Source organism: Arachis stenosperma, chromosome 10, assembly GCF_014773155.1.
Source record: "Arachis stenosperma cultivar V10309 chromosome 10, arast.V10309.gnm1.PFL2, whole genome shotgun sequence".
Classification (NCBI taxonomy): domain Eukaryota; kingdom Viridiplantae; phylum Streptophyta; class Magnoliopsida; order Fabales; family Fabaceae; genus Arachis; species Arachis stenosperma.
Genome location: NC_080386.1, coordinates 7080853 through 7098013, shown reverse-complemented (window position 1 = coordinate 7098013; position 17161 = coordinate 7080853). Strand labels below are relative to the sequence as shown.

The following is a 17161-nucleotide window of genomic DNA, read 5'->3' as shown; positions in this document are numbered from 1 at the left end:
AATAAATATATATTATTATTTTCTTAAGAGTGCTTTAAACGAACAATTTTACGATTTCTTCCTGCCGAAGCATTTCACCTGTGTACATCAGTCATACCATCACTTGAATGATGAAGTAAGTGAACTAAGAAGCTCTATATATCAAATTCATCACTGTAACCCTTTGACCTGTTTGCTCTATTTTTATCCATTCTCTCTAGCATTTTTCTACTTTTTCTCTTTATCAGTGTATTGCAGCTTCTCACCTCGTACCTCCAGATGACCACAATAAAAACAGAAATATCCTATTCGCTTATACTTCAGATTTACCTCCATAATCCGATCATTTACCTCTGCAATTATCATGGATTTTTTCAGTTTCTGAGCGACATCAAGGCTGACTTGCACTTTCACAATTCTTGATTCCCTTCATTTTATTGTATACACTCCCACTTCAACAACAAGATTGTTATAGTTTCTCAGATCTCTTTATAACACAGCTATCATTGGAATTCACGCTTCACTCTCGTTACAATTCACAATTCATAATCAAAACAAAAGGCTTGTTTATCTTTTTGCTCTTCATTCTTATTCTTTTTATCTTTCTGAGATTCCACCTTCTCCAACCATCATTTGTTAACTAGTCCTGTTCAATTTCTCTGTCTTTCGCTTCAATGGCTGATGCAGATGCCAAACGAATAACCACCACTGCCACCGTCAGAGACACACAGAGGTTGCCACCGGAAAGGGACCGAGTCAAAATTAGAATATTCAAGAGCATAGTGGCGATGCTGTCCTACTCTGGCTGCCATAAGAAGCAGAAAGACGGCGGAGAAGGCAGCTACTACTTTAGCTCTACATCCACAACCTCGCCGGTTCCGAGTGGCTAGCCTTCCGACAAGTAATACCAGAAATTAACGACAACCACAATGACAATCATGATTCTAAGATGCTCTGTTCTTGTGTTTTTTTGTTCTTTTTGGTATAGAATAGTGCTGTTTGTATATTATTATCTTTTTCTGTCTTAATTAATTAATGTATGTATGTATATACATCTGTGGTTGTAGATTTGTAGCTGTTGATTATATATATAAGATTTTACAGTTGATTTTGTTTGTATAATTATTACTCTTTCTTTGTGATTAAAATGTGTTGTTATCACATTTTTTTAATTACATTGTTATGAATTTCGAGAACAACAGTATTAGAAATCTTAGAATGATTGATTGTTTTTTCGGAAATTGGACCCTATAGGCTACGAAATTGTCCAATTGGGTCATTTTATTATGCATTAGGCTTATATGAAATCATTTTTATTCATAAAAATTTAGTTTTAATAAATTTATTCATGAATAAAAATATAAAATTAATGTTGAACTATTTTATCGCACATAGACCAATTTTTTTAAAGTAAAAACTTCAATTCCATTTGTTGCATTTTCTCTGTTCTACTTCTTTTTTTATATGTTATCAGGCAGCCATACAAAAATTGGGTGGAATCGCTTTCAGAAAAAATCAGAATTTAGTAAGTTATAGCAATAAATATAATAATTAGTTTTTACGGTAAATGGTATTTCAATAATTAAAACTGATGTCCGATGGTTTTGTTAAGATTAATTAATAAAAAATTGAAAGAGTACATAAAGAGTACACATAAATAAAGAATGTTTAGTCACTAAAAAAATTAAAGAATATTTTGTTATGTATTTTTTAAAATTTTTTATTATGCTATCAGAACTTCTCTTGATCACTGTAACATTTATGGATAAACTAATCGATTTAAATTTTAAAATTTCTTTTAACATTCTTCAATTTTTTATTAATTCACATCCACTTTTAATTAGTAAGTATTTAATAAGATAGATATGTCTATCTGTTTTAATATCTTTATCTTTATAGTAATACAAATGGGGAGCTCATTTGCTGACGTGGCGCTCATACGTTGAGTCTGGGAGTTTATTTGCTTACGTGTCGTCACTAGAAATTTTTAGATTTATATTTATAAATTATAAATTATTATTTGCTCAGGTTGTTATTTTCAAATTTTAAGTTTGGGTTGTTTTACTTAGGTTGTTATTTTTTAAATTTTAAATTGTTTTATTTGTTTGGGTTATTTTACTCAGATTGTTATTTTTTAAATTTCAAATTATTTTATTTAAGTTATTATTTTTTAAATTTTATTTAGATTTTATTTAGATTGTTCTTTTTTATATTTTAACATTATTTTTAAAAAATCTATTAATTCTTTTTAGCATAATTTTTTAAAATTTTGTTGATTTTTTTTAAATTGCAGCTACATAAATTCTTTTAAAGAAATTTAGAGTTTCAAAAAAATTACGTTAATTATTCTTCGGTTGTTACATACTAATATTACAATAAATAAATATTTACGTTAGTTTAGAATTTTTAAATTATTATTTATTTAAGTTGTTATTTTTAAATTTTAAATTTAGGTTGTTTTACTTAGTTTGTTATTTTTTAAATTTTAAATTAAAGTCAACCAAATTTTAAAAAATTTAATTATGATGCAACTATAAAAGGATAAGTTATGAGAGATGTAAAGCACTACAATTTAAAGTACATCAATCTCTTTCTTTACATATATCCAAAATCTCCCTACTTATTCCAATGGCTGATATTCACAAAATTGCTGACATCAATCCTACAATCGACAATTTGTGTGTACGTATACGAGTGATATGGTTATGGACACTATCAAGTTACGAAAATTCTCCATTGCCATACTCAATTGAGATAGTTTGACTCGATGAAGACGCGAGTTTTCTACTAATATCATTTTATCCATGACTCCAAGGTTATTTATTTATTTATTTAAATTAAAGTCTATGTACATTGGATTAGATATTAAATAAGTCTATATTTAACTTTTTCTTATGTTATTTTCTTTTTTAAGCAGGTATCGAATAAAATTTGGGGTCATTGATGATTCTGACTGTGCATGTTATGTAGTCTTTGACAAGGAGGCAAAACAAGTTTTGGAAGAGAGCTGTGTAAAGATACTTGATCTACTCCTATTGGTAAGATCTAACCAATATTTATTTCTAAAATCATTAGTGAAGATATTTTTATTGGTACTTTTTATATTATTATTATTAATATATTATGTAATATCTTGCAGAAAGGAGATCTATCAGATACACCTACACTTTTACTCAACCTAATTGATAAGATCTTTCTCTTCATCGTTGAAGTTCAAATATATGATATTTCATATTTTTCACCTTCTTATAAAGTTAAGAAGATGACTAATAATGTGGATCTCATAAATAAATTCAAAGAGGCTCACCCTATTCAAATTGTGAGTATATATAAGTGTACTTCTATTAAAAATTAATTTATTTTTTGCTTTCTTGGTCATTAGTAGTATATAATTTATAAATAATAATTAATTATAATTTTAGGATGTTGACTACACTGGTGGTTTTGTTTCCAATTTCAAAGACATCATCAATCATTGAAGGGGAGAAAGTAGAAGGTACTAAGGTATTTGTTCAAAAAATATTTATTTTGTTTGTTCTCTCAAAATTAGATCTTAATTTTATTCAAAAAATATTAGTGAGATAAAATCAAAGGTTAGAAAGAAGTCTTTAATTTAACGTGGTTTTTTGTACAGAATTTGTTGTTTGAATTCTCCATTGAAGTTGCGGCCAATGATGAATCTGAATTGTTGGAAAGTGCTATTACACCAACTAAGTGACTATCTTCGGAGTCGGAAGATTCGAAGGTGGAAGGAGATACCTCAACTTGCAAGAAGATCAAGATTGAGAGAGAAACTTGAGAATTTGGATGCACATGTTTTGGAATCTCTTTTAGAGTCTATCTAATAGAATAATGCCAAGCATATGTTTGTTTTGGTGGAAACATTGTCTTTTCTTGAGTTGTTATTTTTCTTTTGGTTCTTTTCGATTTTTATGCTTGGAATTTAGAATTTTTTTTAAATATAAATTGAAGTTATTTGGTTATTACTTGTGGTTTTATTTTTAATTTGATTCTCACCGTTGATATTCTGATAATTTTTAATTTAATATTTAATGTCATAAAGTTATAAATTTCTTCTTTGAATTATTGTTGATACAATTAAGTTAGTTATTAATTTTTAATGTGTACTTATTTAAAAAAAATCTAATTATAATTTTTAATTAAAGTATTATGTTTATAATTTTAAATTTAAATTCAAATATACTTTTTTTTAATTTTTACGTAAGCAATTGGGTTTGAGAATATTTTTTAAAAATTTATATAATTTATAAGTTACTATGCTAATTACAAAGGATTATAATAAAATAAATAGAATTATCAGTCTTATTAAGATGTAAAATTATTTATATTATTTAAAAATAAATACTGTTTAAATCTTAGAAAAAATATAATAAAGTTAATATTGTTTATGATGAAACAAAAAAAATTATTTTTAAATTAATAAATTTCTATATTCCTAATGGACAACGGACGTTTGATTAGAAAATTTTATTTAAAAATTAAAATTTATACTAGCTAATTAGAAAATTCTATTTTAAAAATTTTAAATTTAAATTTCTAATACTAATTTATAATTAAGTAAGTTTTTAACCATTTTAATTTTTAAATTTAGATTTTTTTACTTGCCACATTTATAAATTTTTATTATTATCTTTTTAGATTGTCTCTCCACAATAGAAATACTTTCATCTTTTTTTCTCTTTTTAAATATTTTTTCTAAATTTACGTAATTTATAAGGTTATTAATTTTTAGATTGTATTTAATTTTATTTATTTTTATCGATAAATAATAGGATTGATACTATTTATGATGAAACTAATAAAAATTATTTTTAAATTAACAAATTCATATATTCTTAATGAATAACAAACGTTTAATTAAAAAAGTTTATTTAAAAATTTTAAATTTGCACTAGCTAATTAGAAACTTCTATTTAAAAATTTGAAATTTAAAACTCTAATACTAATTCCTAATTAAGTGGCTTCTTAACCGTTTTGATTTTTAAATTTAAATTTTTTTATTTGTCACATTTATAATTTTTTTTTTCTATTTACTTCGTTTACATTGTTATTTTTTAGATTATAACAATAGAGGTACTTTTATCTTTTTCTCTCTTTTTACTTATAAGTTGTTCATTTTCAATCTCTTTACCTATAAGTTAAATTTATTGATCGTGAGATTAAACTTATATTTATTTGAAAAAAGATACTTTTATAAAAAAAATATATATTATTTTCTGTAAAATATGTTTGCGTAACTAAATAAATGAGAATAAAAAAGAAATTAAAGCAGCCATTGAAAATAAAATCTATGCGATTTTACATAGACATAAGAAGACACTAATTTCATATTCTATTTGGTAAGTTAGACATGAGAAAAAATTGTAAAAAAAATAGTGTCTCAAGTTAAAAATTAGTGTTTCAGCATTTTAGAGAGACACAAAATACATATTTTTAATGGGTGTTTGTGTATGACTATCTCTTTCATCATTTTTGTCTCAGTAAATAAACACCATACATGTACTCCTGTGTCTATGTTTTGATGGACATGTATACCAAAAACAGACGCTGTCATGTGTACTACCTTTTTTTTAATAATATAAAAAATTTGATAATAAAAATGTATTATGTATAATGTATATATTTTTAATTGGTTAAAAAATTTATTTATTTGATATTTTTAGGTATATATTGGAAGATGCAAGAAATTCAAAGAGAAGTAAGATTATATTGAAGAGAAAATTGATATTAAAAAACAAAGAAAATATAAAGCAAAGCACAATTCAAGGTAGATTTCATATAAAAAAATAAATTAATTATTTTATCATTTTTGTTTTTAGGTTAGAATAATATTTTTTTATTTGGTATTTTTAAGTATGTCAGTTCTATATATTTAATTTTTATTGGGTATACAAAATAACTAACATGTCATGAGTATTTTGGCCGAATGAAAACCCATAAAATACAATATTTTCTATATATTATTTAGCTATTGACAAGTAATAAATTATTAATTTACATTGTCTTCGTAATATGTTACTAAATTTATTTATGAAAAAATTACAGGAAATTCGAGTGATAGTTCCAATGGTGTGCATTTTCAATCGGTGTTGTCGAGCATTACAAATAGCATTAATACGAATTTATTTTGGGATGATTTTTTTTGGAACTTGCTTATGGGAATGTACATGCACTTTATGTATTTTGATTTTCCTACTATTTATTCAATTATAAACTTTAACAGAAAATATGTTCAAAACTAATATCTCGAGTTATCTTATTAGGTAATAACCCAATACCACATTGATCAAGGTCTCCAACTACTAATCTACACTCTGTAGATGAAAAAAAAACAATGTTCCAATATTAGTAATAGTAGTAATTCGGGTATCACACATGAAGCACATGATAGTCCATGTCATCAGACAAGTCAACAACATCTTCAACAAACATCAAATAATATCTATCAATCACTATATTAACATGTTTTTATTACTTAAAGACCAAACATTTAACTTTTTAATTGGTCAATTAAAAATAATCACTGGTATATGCTAAATAATTATTATAGATTTATTGGAGTACACAAATCGAATTAGATTGCAAAGGGATGTAAGACTGAATAGGAAGACTATGCTACTTCAAAAGAAACATGGTAAGATAAGCATGATAGATTGTAATTATCACAAAGCTAAAATTTTACTTCTTTTATCTTTAATATTACCTTCATAATATATATTCATAATTCAGCTGATTCAAACATTTAACATATATTTATTTTTCTTTTTTTATAATATAAAGTACTTGATGTATTATCTCTAATGATTACAGGAGCAAGTACATTTAATTCAAATTTAGATACTAAAGAATTAGAAGAAGTGTGCATAGCTGAAAAAAAAAGACACCTAATACAAAGAGAAACATTTTTGAAGGAATTGACTACAAATCTTTCAAAAAAATTTTCAAGAAGTTGAGGATATTACTGAAAATACGACTATTTTAGATGATTCTGTGCAAATTTAATACCCAGCCATATTCGATGTTGCTGAGAATACAGGTAATTTAAGAAGTAGCAATATCAGCCATTTATTATTTACTATTGTTATGCTTTTTATAAACAAAATTATTGTTTAGTGTTCAAGTTTTAAAATTCAAACTAAGATATGGTTATACATTATAATTTTTGTATTTGAACATTGATTGATTGTAAAACTTAAATCTTGAGGTTGGCACAATGAAATTGTATTATATGATCTCATCTTTTTAATCTATAAATTGCATTCTTCGGTAATCTTTTATAAATATTATTTTTATACTTAACATGGTGAAAGAAAGGTATATTTTTATATAAAGTATTTGTTGCAGATATAACTAAAATAATTTATTATCTTGGTGATTATTAGATGTGATAGATATTAGTGACCCAGAATTTTTTGTCGGCATTGCGACGCCATGATGTGGTATGAGGAGAGATCAGAGAAGTCCAAAACAGAATTCAATTTTAAGTTCTCAATATGTTGTATGCGAGGGAAGGTACAACTGCCGTTTTGAAGCACTTGATCGGACGCTCACGAATCTTATGTCAGTTACCGATCAACATAAGACACATCAACCATTTGGTGGTAAGATTGTTGTTCTAGGAGGTGATTTCAGACAGATACTTCCGGTGATTCCAAAAGGAAGTAGACACGATATATTAGCATCCGCTATTAACTCATCCCATCTGTGGTCATTTTGTAAGGTTCTGAAATTGCATACGAATATGAGGCTTCTAATGTCTTCTTCGGATCAAGATGAAGGTGAAATAAAGATATTTGCTAATTGGATACTTGATGTTGGAAATGAAAATATTGGCTCTATTGTTGGTGATGAATCAAAAGTTGAAATTCCAGATGATCTATTGATTACAACTACTGATGATCCTCTATCTCATTTGGTAGACTTTGCATATCCAAATTTGTTGCAAAACATGTCAGATTACAGATATTTTCAGAGTAGAGCAATTCTTGCACCCACACTTAAGAGTGTCGAGAAGGTAAACAATTTTGTCTTGACAATCTTTCCAGGGATGGAAAAGGAGTATTTGAGCTCTAACACAACATGTCAAGCTGATGAGAATGAAGATGTAAAATAAGAGTGGCTCACACCAGAGTTTCTAAATGACATCAAATGTTTGAGACTACTCAATCACAAGTTGACTTTGAAGCCAAGAGTCGCTGTAATGCTACTGCGAAACATAGACCAGACTTCAGGTTTATGCAACGGGACAAGATTAATGGTTAACAAACTTGGCAGCAACGTAATTGGAGCGACGGTAGTGACCGGTAGAAATATTGGAGATAAATTGTACATTCCAAGAATGAACTTGATCCCTTCAGATTCAGGATTGTCATTTAAGTTCTAACGGAGACAATTTTCATTAACAGTATGCTTTGCAATGACCATTAACATAAATCAGGGTCAATCATTATCACATGTACGGCTTTATTTGCCAAAATCAGTGTTCACCCATGGAAAATTTTATGTTGCTTTGTCAAGAGTTAAGAGTCGCAGTGGCCTCAGGGTTTTAATTTTAAACGAAGACGGCAATCCAAAGTCATCAACAACAATATCGTATTCAAAGAGGTTTTTAATAATATTTAGGAAAGAATAATATTATTTTCATTTTAATAGCATGTTATGATTTACACTTTTGTACAAATCTTTACTATAGATATAACTAATTTATCTATAACTCTTTTTTCAAATTTGAAATGAAATGTGTAACAAGGAGCACAACATCCAATGATTTTCTAATGAAGTAGTAAGATACTAGGTTGTCGATAAATTTTTATTAGCTTTTTGATATAAAATTTAGGGTAAAATTAACATGCTATTATTACAGTTATATATGTTCTTATTTTTTTATCTCCCTCCTTATGGTTCAAGAATATTATAAACTTCGAACTCTTCTATTCATATTTTACTTTGAATAAAGATAAAACAACATATTTAACACGTTTATTATATAAGGATGATGATAGTGTTATACTAAATTTAAAAAATATATGATTATAAAATATTATTTTTAATTTAACTTATCAAATTTAAATATAAGCCCGTGCATCGAACGGGTTTAACACTAGTATAATAAAAGAGTAATAGAGTGGTCAGTAAGTGACACATGGAGCTGTGTGTGATTGACAAGTACTTACTTTAAGTTGAGCACCTGACAATTCTCAAATAAAGAAGTAATTGAGTTTAGGGTTAAAAAATATTTAAAAATTGTTAGTAATATTTAAAAATATTAGTAAAAATATAGTATTAGTTACTGAAATAAAAGTGTTAAGCTGTTAACTAAAAATAATAGCTAATATAAGTTAAAATTTATAATCCTTAATTTTTTAAATATATATTATCATATTAGTAAAAAAAATAATTTTTAAACTTATAACTTTAAAATTATTTATATTATCAATATATTAAAATTAAATTCTTTATAATTAGATTTTATATTATCAATCAATATATTATTTTAACATTTTCTCACTATAATATTTCATTTTCTATATATTACTAATCAAGGGTGTAAAACTAATTTTCAATGTCATTATATATAAATTAATATCATCATAATAAAATAAAAACCAAATGAATATCATTATATAATAGTGTAGGTTATGGTGTTTATAATTATAGTGATTGCTGGTATTATATACAACTTTAGTAACATTTAAAAATTATTGCTAAAAATAATAATATATTTTATTATTCAACAATATTTTTAATTTAAAATAAAAAATTAAAGTATTATTAAAATATACAAAATGTGACTTTAATTTTTATAATATTTTTTAAGTCTTGCTAAATTGTTTAACGGTTGTAATCATTGTAACCATAAATATCATAGATTCTATTTTATGCCAATTGGTAATATTTTATTAAGAGAAGTTACTTGAACTAGTGTTAAACACGTGCGATGCACGGGCTTATATTTAAATTTGATAAGTTAAATTAAAAATAATATTTTATAATCATATATTTTTTAAATTTAGTATAACACTATCATCATCTTTATATAATAAACGTGTTAAATATGTTGTTTTATCTTTATTCAAAGTAAAATATGAATAGAAGAGTTCGAAGTTTATAATATTCTTGAACCATAAGGAGGGAGATAAAAAAAATAAGAACATATATAACTGTAATAATAGCATGTTAATTTTACCCTAAATTTTATATCAAAAAGCTAATAAAAATTTATCGGCAACCTAGTATCTTACTAACTTCATTAGAAAATCATTGGATGTTGTGCTCCTTGTTACACATTTCATTTCAAATTTGAAAAAAGAGTTATAGATAAATTAGTTATATCTATAGTAAAGATTTGTACAAAAGTGTAAATCATAACATGCTATTAAAATGAAAATAATATTATTCTTTCCTAAATATTATTAAAAACCTCTTTGAATACGATATTTGTTGTTGATGACTTTGGATTGCCGTCTTCGTTTAAAATTAAAACCCTGAGGCCACTGCGACTCTTAACTCTTGACAAAGCAACATAAAATTTTCCATGGGTGAACACTGATTTTGGCAAATAAAGCCGTACATGTGATAATGATTGACCCTGATTTATGTTAATGGTCATTGCAAAGCATACTGTTAATGAAAATTGTCTCCGTTAGAACTTAAATGGCAATCCTGAATCTGAAGGGATCAAGTTCATTCTTGGAATGTACAATTTATCTCCAATATTTCTACCGGTCACTACCGTCGCTCCAATTACGTTGCTGCCAAGTTTGTTAACCATTAATCTTGTCCCGTTGCATAAACCTGAAGTCTGGTCTATGTTTCGCAGTAGCATTACAGCGACTCTTGGCTTCAAAGTCAACTTGTGATTGAGTAGTCTCAAACATTTGATGTCATTTAGAAACTCTGGTGTGAACCACTCTTATTTTACATCTTCATTCTCATCAGCTTGACATGTGTTAGAGCTCAAATACTCCTTTTCCATCCCTGGAAAGATTGTCAAGACAAAATTGTTTACCTTCTCGACACTCTTAAGTGTGGGTGCAAGAATTGCTCTACTCTGAAAATATCTGTAATCTGACATGTTTTGCAACAAATTTGGATATGCAAAGTCTACCAAATGAGATAGAGGATCATCAGTAGTTGTAATCAATAGATCATCTGGAATTTCAACTTCTGATTCATCACCAACAACAGAGCCAATATTTCCATTTCCAACATCAAGTATCCAATTAGCAAATATCTTTATTTCACCTTCATCTTGATCCGAAGAAGACATTAGAAGCCTCATATTCGTATGCAATTTCAGAACCTTACAAAATGACCACAGATGGGATGAGTTAATAGCGGATGCTAATATATCGTGTCTACTTCCTTTTGGAATCACCGGAAGTATCTGTCTGAAATCACCTCCTAGAACAACAATCTTACCACCAAATGGTTGATGTGTCTTATGTTGATCGGTAACTGACATAAGATTCCTGAGCGTCCGATCAAGTGCTTCAAAACGGCAGTTGTACCTTCCCTCGCATACAACATATTGAGAACTTAAAATTGAATTCTGTTTTGGACTTCTCTGATCTCTCCTCATATCACATCATGGCGTCGCAATGCCGACAAAAAATTCTGGGTCACCAATATCTATCACATCTAATAATCACCAAGATAATAAATTATTTTAGTTATATCTGCAACAAATACTTTATATAAAAATATACCTTTCTTTCACCATGTTAAGTATAAAAATAATATTTATAAAAGATTACCGAAGAATGCAATTTATAGATTAAAAAGATGAGATCATATAATACAATTTCATTGTGCCAACCTCAAGATTTAAGTTTTACAATGAATCAATGTTCAAATACAAAAATTATAATGTATAACCATATCTTAGTTTGAATTTTAAAACTTGAACACTAAACGATAATTTTTTGTTTATAAAAAGCATAACAATAGTAAATAATAAATGGCTGATATTGCTACTTCTTAAATTACCTGTATTCTCAGCAACATCGAATATGGCTGGGTATTAAATTTGTACAGAATCATCTAAAATAGTCGTATTTTCAGTAATATCCTCAACTTCTTGAAAATTTTTTTGAAAGATTTGTAGTCAATTCCTTCAAAAATGTTTCTCTTTGTATTAGGTGTCTTTTTTTTCAGCTATGCACACTTCTTCTAATTCTTTAGTATCTAAATTTGAATTAAATGTACTTGCTCCTGTAATCATTAGAGATAATACATCAAGTACTTTATATTATAAAAAAAGAAAAAATAAATATATGTTAAATGTTTGAATCAGCTGAATTATGAATATATATTATGAAGGTAATATTAAAGATAAAAGAAGTAAAATTTTAGCTTTGTGATAATTACAATCTATCATGCTTATCTTACCATGTTTCTTTTGAAGTAGCATAGTCTTCCTATTCAGTCTTACATCCCTTTGCAATCTAATTCGATTTGTGTACTCCAATAAATCTATAATAATTATTTAGCATATACCAGTGATTGTTTTTAATTGACCAATTAAAAAGTTAAATGTTTGGTCTTTAAGTAATAAAAACATGTTAATATAGTGATTGATAGATATTATTTGATGTTTGTTGAAGATGTTGTTGACTTGTCTGATGACATGGACTATCATGTGCTTCATGTGTGATACCCGAATTACTACTATTACTAATATTGGAACATTGTTTTTTTTCATCTACAGAGTGTAGATTAGTAGTTGGAGACCTTGATCAATGTGGTATTGGGTTATTACCTAATAAGATAACTCGAGATATTAGTTTTGAACATATTTTCTGTTAAAGTTTATAATTGAATAAATAGTAGGAAAATCAAAATACATAAAGTGCATGTACATTCCCATAAGCAAGTTCCAAAAAAAATAATCCCAAAATAAATTCGTATTAATGCTATTTGTAATGCTCGACAACACCGATTGAAAATGCACACCATTGGAACTATCACTCGAATTTCCTGTAATTTTTTCATAAATAAATTTAGTAACATATTACGAAGACAATGTAAATTAATAATTTATTACTTGTCAATAGCTAAATAATATATAGAAAATATTGTATTTTATGGGTTTTCATTCGGCCAAAATACTCATGACATGTTAGTTATTTTGTATACCCAATAAAAATTAAATATATAGAACTGACATACTTAAAAATACCAAATAAAAAAATATTATTCTAACCTAAAAACAAAAATGATAAAATAATTAATTTATTTTTTTATATGAAATTTACCTTGAATTGTGCTTTGCTTTGTATTTTCTTTGTTTTTTAATATCAATTTTCTCTTCAATATAATCTTACTTCTCTTTGAATTTCTTGCATCTTCCAATATATACCTAAAAATATCAAATAAATAAATTTTTTAACCAATTAAAAATATATATACATTATACATAATACATTTTTATTATCAAATTTTTTATATTATTAAAAAAAAGGTAGTACACATGACAGCGTCTGTTTTTGGTATACATGTCCATCAAAACATAGACATAGGAGTACATGTATGGTGTTTATTTACTGAGACAAAAATGATGAAAGAGATAGTCATACACAAACACCCATTAAAAATATGTATTTTGTGTCTCTCTAAAATGCTGAAACACTAATTTTTAACTTGAGACACTATTTTTTTTACAATTTTTTCTCATGTCTAACTTACCAAATAGAATATGAAATTAGTGTCTTCTTATGTCTATGTAAAATCGCATAGATTTTATTTTCAATGGCTACTTTAATTTCTTTTTTATTCTCATTTATTTAGTTACGTAAACATATTTTACAGAAAATAATATATATTTTTTTATAAAAGTATCTTTTTTCAAATAAATATAAGTTTAATCTCACGATCAATAAATTTAACTTATAGGTAAAGAGATTGAAAATGAACAACTTATAAGTAAAAAGAGAGAAAAAGATAAAAGTACCTCTATTGTTATAATCTAAAAAATAACAATGTAAACGAAGTAAATAGAAAAAAAATTATAAATGTGACAAATAAAAAAATTTAAATTTAAAAATCAAAACGGTTAAGAAGCCACTTAATTAGGAATTAGTATTAGAGTTTTAAATTTCAAATTTTTAAATAGAAGTTTCTAATTAGCTAGTGCAAATTTAAAATTTTTAAATAAACTTTTTTAATTAAACGTTTGTTATTCATTAAGAATATATGAATTTGTTAATTTAAAAATAATTTTTATTAGTTTCATCATAAATAGTATCAATCCTATTATTTATCGATAAAAATAAATAAAATTAAATACAATCTAAAAATTAATAACCTTATAAATTACGTAAATTTAGAAAAAATACTTAAAAAGAGAAAAAAAGATGAAAGTATTTCTATTGTGGAGAGACAATCTAAAAAGATAATAATAAAAATTTATAAATGTGGCAAGTAAAAAAATCTAAATTTAAAAATTAAAATGGTTAAAAACTTACTTAATTATAAATTAGTATTAGAAATTTAAATTTAAAATTTTTAAAATAGAATTTTCTAATTAGCTAGTATAAATTTTAATTTTTAAATAAAATTTTCTAATCAAACGTCCGTTGTCCATTAGGAATATAGAAATTTATTAATTTAAAAATAATTTTTTTTGTTTCATCATAAACAATATTAACTTTATTATATTTTTTCTAAGATTTAAACAGTATTATATTTTTTTTAAATAATATAAATAATTTTACATCTTAATAAGACTGATAATTCTATTTATTTTATTATAATCCTTTGTAATTAGCATAGTAACTTATAAATTATATAAATTTTTAAAAAATATTCTCAAACCCAATTGCTTACGTAAAAATTAAAAAAAGTATATTTGAATTTAAATTTAAAATTATAAACATAATACTTTAATTAAAAATTATAATTAGATTTTTTTTAAATAAGTACACATTAAAAATTAATAACTAACTTAATTGTATCAACAATAATTCAAAGAAGAAATTTATAACTTTATGACATTAAATATTAAATTAAAAATTATCAGAATATCAACGGTGAGAATCAAATTAAAAATAAAACCACAAGTAATAACCAAATAACTTCAATTTATATTTAAAAAAAAAATTCTAAATTCCAAGCATAAAAATCGAAAAGAACCAAAAGAAAAATAACAACTCAAGAAAAGACAATGTTTCCACCAAAACAAACATATGCTTGGCATTATTCTATTAGATAGACTCTAAAAGAGATTCCAAAACATGTGCATCCAAATTCTCAAGTTTCTCTCTCAATCTTGATCTTCTTGCAAGTTGAGGTATCTCCTTCCACCTTCGAATCTTCCGACTCCGAAGATAGTCACTTAGTTGGTGTAATAGCACTTTCCAACAATTCAGATTCATCATTGGCCGCAACTTCAATGGAGAATTCAAACAACAAATTCTGTACAAAAAACCACGTTAAATTAAAGACTTCTTTCTAACCTTTGATTTTATCTCACTAATATTTTTTGAATAAAATTAAGATCTAATTTTGAGAGAACAAACAAAATAAATATTTTTTGAACAAATACCTTAGTACCTTCTACTTTCTCCCCTTCAATGATTGATGATGTCTTTGAAATTGGAAACAAAACCACCAGTGTAGTCAACATCCTAAAATTATAATTAATTATTATTTATAAATTATATACTACTAATGACCAAGAAAGCAAAAAATAAATTAATTTTTAATAGAAGTACACTTATATATACTCACAATTTGAATAGGGGTGAGCCTCTTTGAATTTATTTATGAGATCCACATTATTAGTCATCTTCTTAACTTTATAAGAAGGTGAAAAATATGAAATATCATATATTTGAACTTCAACGATGAAGAGAAAGATCTTATCAATTAGGTTGAGTAAAAGTGTAGGTATATCTGATAGATCTCCTTTCTGCAAGATATTACATAATATATTAATAATAAATAATATAAAAAGTACCAATAAAAATATCTTCACTAATGCTTTTAGAAATAAATATTGGTTAGATCTTACCAATAGGAGTGGATCAAGTATCTTTACACAGCTCTCTTCCAAAACTTGTTTTGCCTCCTTGTCAAAGACTACATAACATGCACAGTCAGAATCATCAATGACCCCAAATTTTATTCGATACCTGCTTAAAAAAGAAAATAACATAAGAAAAAGTTAAATATAGACTTATTTAATATCTAGTCCAATGTACATAGACTTTAATTTAAATAAATAAATAAATAACCTTGGAGTCATGGATAAAAGGATATTAGTAGAAAACTCGCGTCTTCATCGAGTCAAACTATCTCAATTGAGTATGGCAATGGAGAATTTTCGTAACTTGATAGTGTCCATAACCATATCACTCGTATACGTACACACAAATTGTCGATTGTAGGATTGATGTCAGCAATTTTTTGAATATCAGCCATTGGAATAAGTAGGGAGATTTTGGATATATGTAAAGAAAGAGATTGATGTACTTTAAATTGTGGTGCTTTACATCTCTCATAACTTATCCTTTTATAGTTGCATCATAATTAAATTTTTTAAAATTTGGTTGACTTTAATTTAAAATTTAAAAAATAAAAAACTAAGTAAAACAACCTAAATTTAAAATTTAAAAATAACAACTTAAATAAATAATAATTTAAAAATTTTAAACTAACGTAAATATTTATTTATTGTAATATTAGTATGTAACAACCGAAGAATAATTAACGTAATTTTTTTTAAAACTCTAAATTTCTTTAAAAGAATTTATGTAGCTGCAATTTAAAAAAAATCAACAAAATTTTAAAAAATTATGCTAAAAAGAATTAATAGATTTTTTAAAAATAATGTTAAAATATAAAAAAGAACAATCTAAATAAAATTTAAAAAATAATAACTTAAATAAAATAATTTGAAATTTAAAAAATAACAATCTGAGTAAAATAACCCAAACAAATAAAACAATTTAAAATTTAAAAAATAACAACCTAAGTAAAACAACCCAAACTTAAAATTTGAAAATAACAACCTGAGCAAATAATAATTTATAATTTATAAATATAAATCTAAAAATTTCTAGTGACGACACGTAAGCAAATAAACTCCCAGACTCAACATATGAGCGCCACGTCAGCAAATGAGCTCCCCATTTGTATTACTATAAAGATACAACAGAGT

At 25.5% G+C, this 17161-nt stretch overlaps 1 protein-coding gene across 1 annotated transcript; it reads left to right on the top strand.

Annotated features, from left to right (window-relative positions):
* Positions 1-7441: 7441 nt before the first annotated feature.
* LOC130956667 (uncharacterized) lies at positions 7442-8113 on the top strand. The gene has a single exon (XM_057883686.1). The coding sequence runs from the start codon at positions 7442-7444 to the stop codon at positions 8111-8113; it is 672 nt and encodes a 223-aa protein (XP_057739669.1).
* The last annotated feature ends 9048 nt before the right edge of the window (positions 8114-17161 follow it).